We start from the raw sequence: 16,009 nt of genomic DNA on the forward strand, positions 1-16,009 counted from the left end.
TGTCTATGTCATTGGTTCAGTATGTGCAATGTGGCGCTGAGAAGCCTGCGGGGGCTAGTGTAGCATACTCTGCATTTGTGCATACAGCTACACCAGCTAGGCCATCAGAAGTACGCCTGTTGCTTCGCATGCCGAAGTTTCAGCCCATTTCTGCTGCTGCATGGATCGGAAAGATCGACGAACAGATGGATGCCTGAATTCATCTTGGCCCCATTAGGAAACATGGTTGTCCTGACCAATGAGATCTTGACGTACAAGTGCTTGGCATTCAACTTTCGTGCTATCATTAGCGATAGTGATGGCTCTGTGCTTAGATTCGCGATTGAAAGGCTGTGTCGATGAGAAATGAGCCAACGATATCCTCCCTGGGACTTTTGCGTACAAGCATAACTGTGGAAAAGGTAAAATTATGCATGCTCGGCTTATCGTACGCGTAGACATTCTGAAAGGCAGTCCATTGCAGAAAACCTCATTTTAGCCACTGAAGCCTCAGAGTCTTTTTGAACGGGATGACTTCCGGAACTCACTATGTGGTGTCCAGGACTTGCGCAATCACGTCCCAGGTTGACCGAATCAGCCACCCTTACACCCTGCTCGCACCACTCGTCGATCCCTCTTTATTGGTTCAAGCACAACTCTACCTGACCGGTGACTCACCTCACAGCCAAGTAGCGAGGTTTGTCTGTGAACGCTGCATCTCCGCAATATGTCCTGCGCGTGATCGCCGCCATAGTGCGAACCGATCACCTTGTCCACGATGGTTGCGAATGAACAATCTTAGAGCCTCCTCTTGATCGCGTGGCTTCGTCGGACTGAGTCCCGTGTCGTTCAGACTTTGTTCATTGTGACTCTCGAGGAACGCAGCTGAAGTCAAGCCCCAGTAGGTGAACAGCGGTGTTGTAGGACCAGTCCTCTTACGCGCAAGCAATGCCTTCCCGAGTAACGTGATGCCAAGCATAGGATAGAGCAAGCTACACACCAAAAGCGCTATGAGCGCTGACTTGGGCACTTGCGCCACAAACTTTGTTGTCTGGTCCTGTTGCAGAAGCACACGTCGACGAGAGCTGTATGCACCAATCGCCGATAGACCATCCTTCGATAGCAGTTCACCGAAGCGCTTCTCGTAGGAGGCCGTGGTGTTGCCCGCTATCACGCTTTGCGTGTTGTAGTTCTGCCAATTTGCATCTGTCGCACTGATGCTTGGTACATAATCAGCCATGCCCGTCCACATATTGAGTGTGGTGCCATTGCTGTGCCGTGTAGCAGATATTGTGTTGAGACTGCCATTTACCCATGTAAGATCAACATCATAAGTGCTGACTTGGCAATTCAAGAAGTAATCGACGTAACCTGCATTCTCGTAGCTCTGCACTTGATCTGACAGCACCATACCATTCTTACTAGACCCGGCAAAGGACTTCTTGCCTGTTCTCCAAGCAAAAGCCACATGTACAGGGTTCCTGAGCTGATTGTCTGGCCAGGGCTCGAAGTCGTCCGTTTGGTAGGCCGAAGCATTCAAGTCTGCGATGTTGTACACAATCTCCAATTCTTCGTCCGCGAAATAATTGTATATGAGGTTCGAGTTCTGGTTGATGGCAAGGAATGACAGGTATGGGGAAAGTGCTTTCCCATTGTCGCCCAGAGTAGTCTTTGCCGGAGGCAAGCCTAGGGTAGCCCAGAATTGCGACGAGCAGTTGAAACTTGTGTACTCCCCGTTATCGCCCCACTGAGTGGTATTGCACGAAGCAGGAGGTATCAGCGAACACTTCGAATCCACCCCAATGGTCTGTGCTTCGAAGTTGGTCTGTAGAGGCACCAGCGATTGTTCGGGCATGAGAAAAGCAATTCTGTTGCTTGCCACTTGATCCGTGTCAGCCAGATGAATTGTGGAATTTAATGAAGTATTGTGAGCCAGACGTTGAATTTCGGGCTGGCCAATCCGCCAGTCCGAGTCCTGACCTAAGTCTGTAGTGCTTGCTTCGGTGCACGGATAGCCATTGTTGTTTATGAGTCTGTCGACACCGAGACAGTAGGAGTTGATTCCCGTGCCAAGTTCTGCTGCAGGGGTCGACGCTTCAGCATACACCCTGATGCTCACTGTCTGCGTAGCAATATGAAGATAGGCGTCGGTAATTGTGACGGCCAACGAAAGCAAGAGGCTGACCAGGAAGATACTCAAAGCATAGAGTAAGAAGGGGGATGCCTTAGCCGTCCGCTTTGGTGACATGAGATAAGCGAAACTGCTGAACAACTGCTCGTATGATGCGGCCAGCACACCGATGAGGAGGCTTAACTGGTATGGTGTCGGCAGCTGCGGGAATCGAGATGGATCAGAGGAATCTCTAAGATCTCTATACACAAGAACTGCTGTCAAACTCATAATGCAGCCAGCTAGTAGCGGCGCCATAGTCGACAGGAAACTCGCCAGAAAAACCAGCTTCGTGGCCGGAAAGTCCACCAAGAGATATCCTAGATCCTCAAATTGCTTTATGGCATCCTGGTGATTGAAGATGCTTTCCACCGGCTTGATCAGGTAGTTGAAGACAACGAATAAGAGTGCGGCGCAGAGCAAGACCACGGGAACACAGATGATGAGCGCCGGCCAAGCAAAGGCCTGAAATACACCTTGCGATGCCTGCACTTTGATGAAGTCGTCACTCTGCACATCGTCATATGGCGGATCCTCAACAGCGCCTCGTGCTTTTGCCAGATCAACATCCAAAGGAGTCCCATTGTAAAAGTTTCCCGCGGGCTGTATACACGACGTGGATAGGTTGCTGGAGAAGCCGTCGAAATGAATGTTCTGTTCGGGGAGGTCACCCTGTTGTTGATTCTGATTCAACTCCGGTATCGCGTTGCGATATTGGTCCATATGGAAAGTCTGGCCACCTGAATCTGGGTTCAACTGTTCTCGGGCCTTCATCCTCCGAAGACCATTTGCTATCTGTCCAGAACAAGAAAGCGACGCGTGGAATTCAGCCATCATTAAGGCTCATGCATTGGACGAGCTGATGCTGCTATCGATGGAATATTCTGTCTGTGATGACCGTTGGTATGATTTCCAGAATCTGCTCGATAACTTTGTGAAGCGAGCAGACTCCTGCATAGACAAGGCTGCCTACCCAGATCAGATAGCGGAGTCACCTCATTCATCCTGCTGGCTAGGCTCTCTCAGGGTCACAACATTCATGGCTAGCGAGCACATCGCCTCGCAGTCTTTGGACCACGTCACGGCTGCAGGCATCTTGTGGTACTGTTGAATGCACATCTTGGTTGCCTGACATGTCAAGATACCAATGAGGGCAGAGTAGTCACTCAGCTGAAAGATGGTCTTTGCAGGGAAAACTCGAAACTTAGCGGATTCTCCGTAGGGCTGCTGCTACGAGGGTGTGACCGTACCGCTGAAAGAATGACTGGCAGAAGGAAAAGGGCAAGAAGGACAGGAGCGAGTCTGAGTCGTCAAGCAAGGGTAACCGCGACCCGCTATGCCCGTTTGGGCATCGGCTGATCGTACAAGGAAACCAATCACAATGAAGGACTTGATTCCGCAGATCTATTGCTTAGTTACGCAAGAACTACGCCTAAATCGTTGAGCAGTTGCTGCCTAGCTGAAAGCTCTTTCCGGAACACCATGCTAATGTAGGCAAACCACAAAGTTCGCGAGAGACAACGTGAATCCAGGCGCAAGCCGACAAGACTTACAGAGTCTTGACCTTCATCCACTCCCCAGTACCAACGCCAAGGTTGAGCCCATTTCTTGCCCACCATTCACGAACCTCGCCTTCTCCACCACCACCCACAGCATCTTCCATGGCTTCCTCGATGTCGCAGGTCTTGTACTCGACGTGCAAGCCCCATTTTCGACTAGCGTCTTTCCACCACTCGAGCACTTTGGCATACCCGTGTTTCGTAGGGCCAACCAGGACCTGATTATCGAATATCATTTTTGAGCCCTTGAGACTGTACCACAGGTCAAGGACGTCGACGTGTCCGCCTTGTGAAGCTACCGTCGCGACACGCTCTTCGTGAGAGTACGGGATCCCGCTTCGCTCCCACCATGCGATAGACTGCGGGCGGCCACACTGCGCAGCCAGCCAGATTGATTTGCCTACCTTCAAAGGCAATTCTCTATCTGTGCCTGCAAGCTTCTGACTGTTGGTGCGCCACCACTCAAGTACCTCAACTAAGCCCCTTGAGCTTGCATTTTCTAGTGCTCGGTCGGTGTAGTGTAGCGGTAGTCCTGACTCGAGCCACCATTGCAGTACCTCAATAAAGCCGAGACGAGACGCACCATCCATAGCCTGTGCATTGTAAACCTTTTGTATGACCGCCGGACAATCCTTCCACCACTGAAGAATGGCAGGTGAATTGTAGACAATGGAGGCTTTGTGCGGTAACATATCCGAGGGAAACGACGTCCAAAAGATATCCTTCTGGTGCGAAGCTAGGTAGGTAAGTACATCAGTCCGGGCGAAACGGAAGATGATGTCCAGCGAGATAGATGACAATGTCGGAGGTGATTGGTCCTTGGTTTGCTTTTCAAGGAAAGCTTTGACCTGGGCTATAGGCTGGGTTAATATTATCCACTCAAGGCTTCTTGTCTTCGAACTGGGAAGGGGCACAAGATCCATCCAGTGGCTCGGGGTGGGTAGATGAGTATAGATATTGAGAGCAGTGGCCACTTCCCAATCTCCCAAGCAGTCAAAGACATGCGTCCAGATTTCGGGTGGCAATGTAGGCTTGCTTGAGGGTGAGGCCTTGGGCTGTAGTGCGGCCAAAGACACAGCGCGAGCCTTCCGAAGCACCATTTGAGTCTCGCTGTGCAAACATTCAAGCATCTCGGACGGCCCTGCCCAAGTCCACTCAATCTCCTCCTGCTTTTCAAAACTTAGCGCATCCGTAAAGTCGTCCGAACCGATGCTCGTCCAGACTGCGGACTCAAGTACATGAATCCAGTCCCACTTTCTGTGCAACTTGGATATATGCCGCTTCCAGATCGGATGGGTGTATTGCTCGATGCTCATTTCTGGTAGAAGCAGTATCCTCTTCGATGCATCCCAACACCTGAGTGCATGCAAAATCACATCAGTGGTAAGTCCGGCCAGCATCAAAGATACCATGCCTGCATCAGCGACGAGCAACATCACGTCTGCCCATCGTGCCAACTTGTGACCCTGCATCTGGGTCTGCTTCTTGTACGAGTCGACTGGCGCATTGTCAATCCAATGGAGACCTGCGATATTTGTGCCATCTCCCAGATACTCTTGAAACTCCGCTTTCGATGAATCCGAGACCACCTTCACGTTCACGTCTGGTCGATGAAGTAGATGTGGGAGGACTTCGGGTCCTATCTTCGCTGTCACAAAAGCCAGTACGTTGACCTTGCGTTTCGAGGGCCGATAGTCGCTGCCCGGTAATAAAGAATGCATTGTCATAATCTGGTGACTTCCATGTGTGAAGGTTGAGAGGAACTCGTCAGGGCACGAAGTAAGCCAGAACTTATAATCTGGTGTCAAGGGTACTCAGACCAGGAACGGCCTCTCGTGGCGAATTCTGGTTGGGTCAAGTGATATGCAATGCGGTCTGAAACCTTCAGCGGTGAGTCGTTGATATAGATTCTGTTGGATTAGACGAAAGCACTATTCGTCGCATGTGTGTTTAGATTCTGTTTGTCCGGAGAAACCGGGGAATTCGTCTGGCTTTTTCGCAAGGATCATGGAATCTCGATCGCTGTTGTTGTACATACGCTGTTGCTGACCAGCAGCAAGTCTCACGTACGAGGGTGGGACAAAGCACATGGTGACAAGAAGATCTTACTTGATGACCTCAAACGGATGCGCCTTCCGTGCCTCCGATGCCCTAGAAGACCACTAGAACGAACGCCTAGCGCCACGAGACTCCGCTAACATTGAACCTAGAATGCGCCGATTCTAGCCTTCCTAAGCCGACGAATATGCCCTGCTGTTATGCTCTTCAGGCGCCATAGGCGACCACACTGGCGTTGCTCCCCAGAAAGTCTGTCCGGTATCGCGAAAGTGTACACCCTCGAATTAGATGATATAACATAGCACGGCTAGTCCATACGCTGTCGAACGCGCAGGTTCGAACAATAGATGTGAGGAGACCTTGAGTGACTTGAATCCTGAAGGTCAAATCGGGAATATAAGTCGAATAAATTCCAGGCTTGGAAACCAACAAGGGCCCCGACTATTCTGGCACGTCTGGCAAGAAAAGCGGAACGCGTTTTGGAGATCCCTTCAAGAATCAAGCCTGAAGGTAATCTCATGAGCTGGTCAAAGCTGTTACGGCAATAGAAGGTCGCGTGAGCTTGAAAGTAGCTGCACAGCAAGAGCAGGGCAACTCGCCGCTCGGTACCGCTGGTGGCAGGCAAGTTCGTCCAGATTACCTATCTCTGTCCATCACAAAAACCTAGTAGGTTTCTACAAGATCCATGAAACACGTCTCGCTGGCACGACAAGCCCACATCCGTCTCTCTCACCTTAGAAACCACACCTTCACCAGGATGGCCTCCACAGCAACAGACCCCGCCGCCAAGTCCGCCATGCTCCAAGACTTCCACTCCCACCTCCTCAAATCCCGCCGCACCGTCGCCCTTCTCGGCGCCGGCCTCTCCGCCAGCTCAGGCCTCCCGACCTTCCGCGGCGCCGGCGGCCTCTGGCGCACCCACGACGCCACCTCCCTCGCCACGCCACAAGCCTTCGCCGCAGACCCAGCCTTCGTCTGGCAGTTCTACAGCTACAGGCGCCACATGGCACTAAACGCAAAGCCCAATCCGGCCCACTACGCCCTGGCCCAACTAGCCAAGAACAACCCACACTTCCTCACCCTCTCTCAAAACGTAGACGGCCTATCACCCCGCGCAAACCACCCACCATCCCAACTCAAACTCCTCCACGGAAACCTCTTCGATCTAAAATGCACAGACAAAACCTGCGGCTACACAGAACCCAACAACTTCACCGACCCGATCACACCAGCCCTCGCAATCCCACAAAGCGGTCAAGACCCCACGGCGACGCCAAACACAAACACAAACACACCAACCAACCCCCTAATCAAAGGTCTCGACATCTCCAACGCCAACCACACCCTCCCCACAATCACCCAATCATCCCTCCCCCACTGCCCCCAATGCAAAAAATCCCTCCTCCGCCCCGGCGTCGTCTGGTTCGGCGAAGCCCTCCCCACCTCCGTCATGTCCGACGTCGACGCCTTCTTCAGCAGCAAGGAGCCCATAGACCTCATGCTCGTCATCGGGACGAGCTCGGCTGTCTACCCCGCCGCGGGCTACACCCAGTTCGCGAGACACAAGGGGGCGCGGGTCGCGGTGGTGAATCCTGATCCAAGTAGTGGTGACAATTTGGATGGGAAAAAGGACTGGTTCTTTTGTGAGGATGCGGCGAAGATTTTGCCTGAGATGTTGAGGCCTGTTATTGGGGATGTGGGAGAGGTGATGGAGCAGACGGGAGATGCTGCGAAGCAGTGAGGGTATTTGTCGGCTTGTTCGTAGCATTACATTGGCAAGTACGCCTCGGTACTCTTGAAAATGTAGGCAGGTCAGGCGGACAGCAAACGGCCAATCTAATAGTCGGGACGGAGTCTACTTGACGATTGAGTATCTTTTTGACATGCACAAATTCATCGAGGCTACATCTATTTGCATAGCTATTCGGTCTATCTGGGTATCATTAGGCAGGTCCCAATTGCGAACTGATCGCTTCTCCTACTCGTATGTCATGAATTCGTGGACCATCAATGCCTGGCTCTAATGTCATGATACCCTTTCTGTATGCAATTTGTCCATACTTCTTGTCATAACCCGTAAGCTCGTACTCCATCCCTGATGGTAAGCTCACTGATCAAAGCCATAACTCCAATCATCATCCCAATAACCGTTCAGCTCACCCTGAGCTTCTAGCGCCGCCCACTGCCCATCCTTCGCTGTGTCCGCCTAGATCCGATCGTGCTGTCCGACTAAGGCGACATCGTATCAGACAATTCCACCTCACTCAATGCATCACTACCACTTTGTCCATCCCAAGTAAACTCATCAGGCTCGACCTGGTTTTCGAGTAATTGCAGATGATCCATCACAGCCTGCACTTCCTGCTGGAGTAAATCGTCGTCCGCATTTCCAGTATCGAGGTATGGTCTGCACGCCTCCAAGACCGTGGTCATCTGGCTCGATTGACCCGAGGCAAGGCTCATCCTTGGCTGCCCTTGGCGTGGCGCTTCAACAAAGTACCTCTGCACATGACTGCAGGAGCCGTTAGCGAGGAAGCGAATCGCCGCCATAGCTGTATCGATTCGAAGGACCTCCTCGATGGATAAATGCTCGATCCGGTCGAACAAGAGCTCATTGACGGTCATCAACGCCTCGTTCCGTACATCTCTGTGCATGCTGTTGGGTGCCATAAGTAGCATTGGTGCCCAATTTCCAAGCTGTATGTAAAGCACCTGTCGAACCTGGTCACTCGTCAGACCCGACACCGTTTCTTGCAAGCCGATCAAGCCTTTGACATAATCGAGATACGTCTCACTGAAGTAGCCATCTGTATCCGATATTGCCGCAAGACTCTTAGAAATCACGCCCAAAGCCCGCTTCTGCATCGAGCAGAATTGCACAAACACAAAACAAGGTTTCACAAAGTTCGCAGCATTCGCGTACTGCCGCGTGCGTTCCAGTCCGTCGATGAGTGTCTCAGAGGTCCTGCCCAGTAGCGCAGGGTAATCGCACAGCTCTTTGATCACCGCGTCCGCGGCATCAAAATTGCTGCCTCCAAAGACAAGTCTTCTCAGCCATTCTAGCGGCCCATCTTCCTCCATCTGAAGCAGAATCTTTTCTTCGTCCGTGGCTTCAAGGCGGGACCTCTCAGTCATCGGGCGCTTAGCCAGTCTAACCGAAGGAAGCAACTCCGCGAACAGTTTCATTGCCGCACCATGATTGAAAATTCTGTTCTTCTCACGTGCAGCCAGATACATGTTATAATTCTGTCGAACTGATCGCGGAATCGCCTTGGCGGTAGACGGGCCGGTGTGTACCCATACGATCTCTGCTGTCTTCTCGAGAAAGCCAAGCTCGACCATCGTAGTCGATTCCTTTTGGCCGAGCTCTGCGATGGCACTTAGCACCCCGAATAGTTGATCCCAGCCCCGATTTGATCTTTGCAGTTGAGTCCATTGTTTCGCGATCTGCGCGAGACTATTGTTGGTAGCCTCTTCGACTCTCGCGCGACCGAGAAGCAACAGATCATCTTTTTTCTCAGGGTACCGCAGAGGCCAAAGAACACTATGGCATGTGGCAAAGAGGATGCCAAACTGCTTCCTGGCTGAAGGATACCATGCACGAAGGATGCTGGTCATGGCATTAGTCTCCACCTCGAACCACTCCAAAATTTTGAGTGCGCAGTTCCCACAGCTTTGAGCATAGCTACACAGTAGTTTCGTGCTCTCCTCAAAGTCTGGAAGCTCCTTCCATCTTGAAGAGACTTGTTGTAGATATTCCAAGATTGTGCCCAAAAGCTTGTCCTCGAGCTCATGGGTTGCAGAGCACGCTTCACCCTCAGCTCGCATACGTTCCGCAATCTTCAGGAGGAATCTGGCATGAGATGGATCTTGTGTGACATATCTTCGCAAACATATCTCGTTCTCTTGTGCGATCGCACAGTCCAACTCATCGGGCAAAGCGACTGCATATGGCTTGCTGCTGTCGAACACTGGATAGTCCTGAGCATAGCCTTCGATGCTCGAAGAGCGCTGGTAGAAGAGCATGTATCCATTGTAGAATTTGGTGATTGTGCCGAAGCGTTGATCGCAACCTCCAAATGCCTGATCTCTCATTTGTCTCGAATCAAACTTCGTGACGTCCTGATCATTGAACTGTACCCAAGAATCCTTGCTGTTCTTCGAAGATGGTCTCTGTCGTACAAAGGAATAGTAATGGCCAGTTTCGGCAGTGCCGGAGTGTATGATTACCCCGACAAGCTCGAACACGTCAGGTGGGAAATTTTCATCAGGTTTGCTCAGTGCGTCCACCGTGTAGGGCATCATGTCAATGGTTTCTGGGAACTGAAATTCGTCGTTGACCTTAGCTCGCATACCTGTCATGATATCGTAGTCAAAGCGCTTCAGGTTGAAGATGAGGTTATCAGGCATCTCTTTGATGCAAGCCCGCTTCACGGCGTCGACGTGCCGGGCACAGCCTGTACACGAGTACTTGTTGTCACCTTGTAGGATCTCTCCCTCAACGTACGCCTTGAGACCTTCTTCAAGACCAGACTTGCCTTTGATCTCGATCTGTATGGCACTGAAAGGTTCGAGTCTCTCGGAGACATGTTCACACTCCTTCGACTTGATCTGCTGCACAAGTTGGCCACCATACATTGCTTTGAACGCCTCTCGAGCGCCAGGATCAATGATCTGGGCCTCAAGGCGATCGAATAGTAAGTTGAAGAATTCGTCCACGTCCATTTGCACCGTAACGTCAATCTGCTCTCCAGTGTATTGCGTTATTGATTCGACGGCATCCTCGGGGCTCACGTATTTCTCAAATGAGCTCTGCATATTCGCAAATACGTTGGCCAACTCAGCAACCAATTTCTGCTTGTTCTGGTCCACAACATTGATTCCGATGATCAGCTCCCGAAACTTAACGTTCATGAACAAATGACAGAACAGCGAATTCAGGTAGCAGGTGTTCGAGAGGTTACGTAAACCACAGTAGCCCTCTTCGGATCTCAACGCTTTTCTTTCGTTCGCCGCGATTGGGCTGAAGGCATCTTTGTCGATTGTGCTATCAACCAGTTCTCCCACGATAGTAGAGAGCGCCTGCGCAGACTGACATGCGCTGAGAGTCAAGTCGTAGAGGGCTGTTCGAGTTTCCATCTTTACCATGGGAACACTCTGGTCTTCTAGAGATGCACCCGTGGAATCTGACAACGGCGGAAACAGGCATCGCTGGAAGACCTTCAAAATAAGGTCATTGGTATCAGGTGCAGGGCGCTTGAGCACCATCAATGCCGAGATGCATTGACGAAGCAGTCTTGCCAGACCAAGTATCAGATACTCCTCTGAGCAGTACACTCTGCGACCAGGGTTATGCTGGGAGAGAAGAAGACTTTTGAGATCAGCAAAAGTGGTGATCAGAGTCGCATCATCCAGCTTCTTCGAAACAACCTCAAACACCGCCATTGCGGCATCTAGCACTTCACGACACGCCTTGGGTTCCTCGCAGGCTTGTGCCAGTAATGGAGCGAGATGCGTCCATACGTGCCCTAGGCAATTCTCGATTTTGCCGACGACAAATCGACTGCGAGGGGCGCGTGAATCTGGTTTGACAACGCCTTTGCCAGGTACTACACCTGCAAGGCGTGATATGACCTCTTGTACACTCTGACGACTGTCCAGCTCGGGGTCCAGCAGGATTGATGGAGTGAAGAGTTGGTCGAAGTCTTGGCTAGCATTTAGATATTGCCACAAGCGATCATCATGGAGGGAAGCCTCGAAGATGACATCCAGAAACGCACGATTCAGACTGGGTCGAGAGTGTCGGTTGTCTTCGCTCGGTCCGCTTGCTTGTACGCATCTCCAGGACGCCAGAACATCTTCGGTAAATGACTTTGGCTCCGTGAAATATGCCTTTGAAGTGGCTTCGGGCACCTTCGCTCGTAGTGCAAGCTGGAGAGTTTCGATAATGCCTATCAAGATGGTGGTGCGCAAACTCTGCTCGGTGTTAACGCGCTGGATATTCTGAAGAGTCGAGACTATGGTGTGCACAGCGTACACCAGGAACTCGACATTCGGTGTGTTGCTGAATGATTCTTCTTCAATGCAAGATCTCAGTGCTGTGGCAAAGTAAAGCAGCTTGAACGGCTTCTGTACGGGTAGCAAATCCTGCGGCTCCAGTCGCATAGACTTGATGTCGGCCACGACACCCTCTTGCGAAGAGAACATGGTTAGGAAATCGAAGACTGCTTTCGCAACGGCTTCGCGTGCATCTAAAAGGGCATAGAGCTCGCCAAAATGATGCATGATCTTCGAGTCTACCGGAGAAGACGACCGAATCGCCCTTGAGCTTGTACTCGTGGCTGAAATCGCCTTAGAAACCATCATCAGCCCGGATCCAAGTTTGGCATCCTTGATGGGCGTCTCATCATCTCGCAGTTGTACTCGGAAGCCGCCTTTGATAAGGTTGAGCTCGCTCCAACCTGTAACATCGGAGAGAAATTGCCACACTTCGTGCCCAGTGTTTTCGTCTCCAACAGTCCACGTAAGCTGCTCATCACGCATCTGTGGGTGTTGTATCACACGGATAGGAATCTCGACAGCGGTACCTCGCTTCTGGAATCGCCCTAGTACAGGGCCTAAAGCTTCCGAAGCTGTAGGTTTGTATCGTGGGCGCACCTTCAATCCATCTAGAAACTTCCGCAATAACATAAGAGATCTGTGCAAATGTGCTTCGTGCTGGGTGCTAGATTCATTTGATATTGCTTGGCTGGTCTGATCCGACTGGCCTATAGTTGTTGCTGGATCAGTCGATGTGAAGTGTTGCGCAGAATCGATAACAATCTGTATGCATCTATCGACTAATGCTGCATGTGTCTTTTCGATGCTCGTAGCACTTCTGTGGACAAGGACGTCGTCATCCAAGTAGACATGAATGATAAACTCGGAGGCCTCATTCTGAACAACCATGTCCGATGTCTCGAGGACTATTCGCCATAGTCGCTCCATTGCGGGTATGTGAAGACGTTCGTCCACGTCTACCACACTCCTTGTGTTGTGGCGGATCTCGAAGTTGACCGATTCTTTGGCAAATTCAAATACTGCCTTGCCGAATTGCGACGACGGAAGATTATGCATGAATTGTGAGGAGACAAACTCGAGAAATGGATGCAGTGTAGTAACATGGCGATAAGCCTGGGCAAGTGTACCCCACGCACGAGACCGTACTGCAGAAGGGAGAGCAGAAGTCAGCACGTTTATCCAGAATAACGCGCACAGATCCTCGTCGAACACATCTGGAGTCTTAAGCATCATGTGGAGCATGCAAGACAGACGCACTTGGAATTCGGTATCGAGCGTGTCCAAGTGAGCCGTCGGTCCCTCTGCGTCTCTCGAAAGCGCCACCATATCGTCGAACAGTAGCTTAGCATAGTCGTAAGCTGCAATAATTTTCGCGGCTGACAAAACGTCCAGGAACTGCAGTAGCGCGGTCATGCCGATCACACTGCCTGTGGCATGGTCGTTGTGGCATGCGATATCGTTGCAAATGGTCGTCAGGATGTCGTCCCGTTCCTTCTCCGTCAAGTCCATGATATGTTCTCTGTTCATGAAATTACAGACATACTCGCGTACTTGATTTGCAATCTCTGAGCAGCAACGGGCCGGAGCATTTGCTTCTCGCAATAAGTGGAGGCACAACCCAGTCATTGTGGCATTGACATGAAACTGTTCGTTCGAAACCCAGTCATGCTTGGCCATCGTATGGTTGAGAACTGACAAAGCGAAGCCTAGCATACGACTATCGAACTTCTCGAACGGCGTCTCATGCAACTTCTGGTGCAAGTACAAAAGCGCCTCTAGATTCAGATGACCTAGGTTAGCCTTCAAGTTGTCGACAATGGCTGCAATGGATCGAGGATCTTGACTGTCCAAGACAGCACGCCATGCAATATCGCTGTCGGAAGGCTCCCAGTGGTTAGAGACGCAGAGGAATCCGATCACGTTCGGGCTTCTCTGGACAATTTGAGGGTGGGAGGCGACACCCAGTATGTAGTTGATCATCTCGTTATTGCGGAGAAAGCTGATGACAAGGTCCAGTATGGGCTGTTGGCGGTGTTGTGGTAGTTTCTGGCTCTGAGTCCACACACTTACGAGGTTGTGCGCCATGGTCTCTATACCATACACACGTAACTCCATACGTCCTTGCTGAATGAATTGCTTCAGCAGCGTAAGCTTGAAGGCCAGGCCTGCGAGATTGGAAACATCAATAGGATCTGTCTCTGGACATTGCACGCGAGCCTTCTGGAAGATATCTCTTGCGAAATCCGGGAACAATGACACACTACAGTGTGTCAAAAGACTGTAGGCCTCAAAGAGGTTCTGCATATGCTCGAGGATAAGCCATGGCTGCTGCTTGATAATGCCTTGTTGCAGTACCTCATTCGAGTGGGACAGGAACTGAAGCGTGGTGGTTTGGAGTAATTCATGCTGTTTTGTACCCAGTGTGATATTGTGGATATCGACTGTCTGCGCCAGTGTTCCGAAATGATGTACAACTTCCACAAGCATGATTCGTTTTTGTGAGCTCGCCGGTATCTTCTGAGCAAGTCCATCGAACAGGTCCAGCAGAGCGTGGAAGGGCTTTTCCGGGTCATCCTGTAATAGTGCGGTTGCCACTTTCATCATGAAGTCCTTCTCATGAACATGCTTGGAAGCTCGCAAGGTGGCGTGTAGATAGCACCCAGGGACAGGCACAAGCAAGTGAAGAAGATATCGGATGTATTGGCATGAAAGCATCCAGGGAGGCACGAGCATTGTTGTAGCATCGTCCACTCGCTTCACTCTCTGGATATCAAGCCTCAGTATGTGCGTGGCGATGTATGTAAAGGACTTTGCGAAGCGAACCAGATCTTGCTCCGTAACGCTCTGAGGTATCGGGGATCTTCGCTTTAGTAGTCCAGCCATAAGCGATGGAAGCTGCTGATAGATGTCGATGTCTTCACAGAAGTGATGCAAACCGTAACGACTGATTAACGGCTGAATTTCGATGAACCATGAGTTGATACCCCCAAGCACGTCCGTGAAGTCCCCGTCTGCTCGACCTTCGAAAACTTCTGCAACATTGCCCAAAAGTCTGATGACATCTGCCTTAGGACCACCACTGCGGTATGGAAAACTCTGCCAGATGGGAGGCAGATCGTTGGTATTCTGGACTGTGTTGGGAGCGCCAGACATTGTAGACCAACTCATGTTTTCCTCTGGCTCTCCAATATCTTGCGGTGCGCTTATTTCGATCAGAATATCTTCTCCTGGTGTGGAAGGAATAGATATAGGTTCTGACGCATCGCCTCCGGCTGTCGTAGCTGACTCGACCCCCAGGGCATTGGCTATGACAGGAGAGTCGGATTTGGAGGTGTTGTCGCTCGAGCCCTGGGTCGTTGCATCGCTCTCGTCTTTACTACCAACAGAAACAACATCGTGGGAGGTTGACTGGGCGGATAGTGGTCTCGTGTTGATCGTCATCTTACTTTTGGGGGAGACCACAACATGGCGCTTTTCGTTGCCTACCGGTATCACAGGAGGGGTCCGCGGCCGAGTAGACTGTGGAGCTGGATCTGGCGAGACGGTCCGACTTCGTGGAGTTTCGTCCATGACCGCTTCACTATTGGTGGTGAGTTCTGAGTTTGTCTCTTGTGTAGTATCTAAGCGAGGTCGCTTATGCTCGTGTCGAGGTAGCTCAGAGGCTCCAGTTGATACACTTCGATTCCTAGAGAACGGGTCTGATGGGGAGGTAGCCATGTTGGTATCGATTGTTGTCAACGATGCGCATCATGTAAGCGGCATGTCAATACAACCGTGTCGCTATCATCAAACAACCGTAGTGAAAGCCTGGTATCCCTTTGCCTTAGCGTCTTGGCATGAATCGAACGATGTGGCGATATGTCACTCTTCGTTCTGATGAGGATGTTTGACGTCCTTGAGCGCTTTCAGAATGAAAGAGGTGGTGTCGGGCGACCTTGACAGTATAATCCGACTGGTAGAGATGGCAAGGCTGGAAGGTCGAGGTATGTGGACTAGTTCGAGCTGAAAATTAGAGAACTTGTCACGGTACGTCACTGGCAATTTCAATAGCTGTGCGCCGCCCAGGATGCGAAGTGTTACACCTGAACACCGGCAAACAAAGACGGTAGACAAGTGTTTCTGAAGAGAGCAAGTGACAAACTGGCTGTGAATGCTGTGTTGGATGCAGGAAGTATCAGGCTGC

The 16,009-nt window shown here is 51.1% G+C and overlaps 4 protein-coding genes across 4 annotated transcripts; 1 reads left to right on the top strand and 3 right to left on the bottom strand.

The window, feature by feature from the left end:
• Positions 1 to 658: 658 nt before the first annotated feature.
• PMZ80_000113 (uncharacterized protein) lies at positions 659 to 2,923 on the bottom strand (the record flags this gene model as incomplete). The annotated part of the gene is made up of 1 exon (XM_064868567.1): positions 659 to 2,923. One exon carries the CDS (start codon positions 2,921 to 2,923, stop codon positions 659 to 661), a length of 2,265 nt encoding a protein of 754 aa, XP_064734064.1.
• A 775-nt stretch (positions 2,924 to 3,698) lies between these two features.
• On the bottom strand, positions 3,699 to 5,429 carry PMZ80_000114 (uncharacterized protein; the record flags this gene model as incomplete). Its single annotated transcript, XM_064868568.1, has 1 exon — positions 3,699 to 5,429. The coding sequence occupies one exon, from the start codon at positions 5,427 to 5,429 to the stop codon at positions 3,699 to 3,701; it is 1,731 nt and encodes a 576-aa protein (XP_064734065.1).
• A 1,094-nt stretch (positions 5,430 to 6,523) lies between these two features.
• On the top strand, positions 6,524 to 7,507 carry PMZ80_000115 (uncharacterized protein; the record flags this gene model as incomplete). The annotated part of the gene is made up of 1 exon (XM_064868569.1): positions 6,524 to 7,507. One exon carries the CDS (start codon positions 6,524 to 6,526, stop codon positions 7,505 to 7,507), a length of 984 nt encoding a protein of 327 aa, XP_064734066.1.
• A 488-nt stretch (positions 7,508 to 7,995) lies between these two features.
• On the bottom strand, positions 7,996 to 15,543 carry PMZ80_000116 (uncharacterized protein; the record flags this gene model as incomplete). Its single annotated transcript, XM_064868570.1, has 1 exon — positions 7,996 to 15,543. One exon carries the CDS (start codon positions 15,541 to 15,543, stop codon positions 7,996 to 7,998), a length of 7,548 nt encoding a protein of 2,515 aa, XP_064734067.1.
• Between the last annotated feature and the right edge of the window lie 466 nt (positions 15,544 to 16,009).

The sequence above is a fragment of the Knufia obscura genome (genome assembly GCF_036327395.1).
Source record: "Knufia obscura strain CCFEE 5817 isolate CBS 148926 chromosome Unknown scaffold_1, whole genome shotgun sequence".
Lineage (NCBI taxonomy): Eukaryota > Fungi > Ascomycota > Eurotiomycetes > Chaetothyriales > Trichomeriaceae > Knufia > Knufia obscura.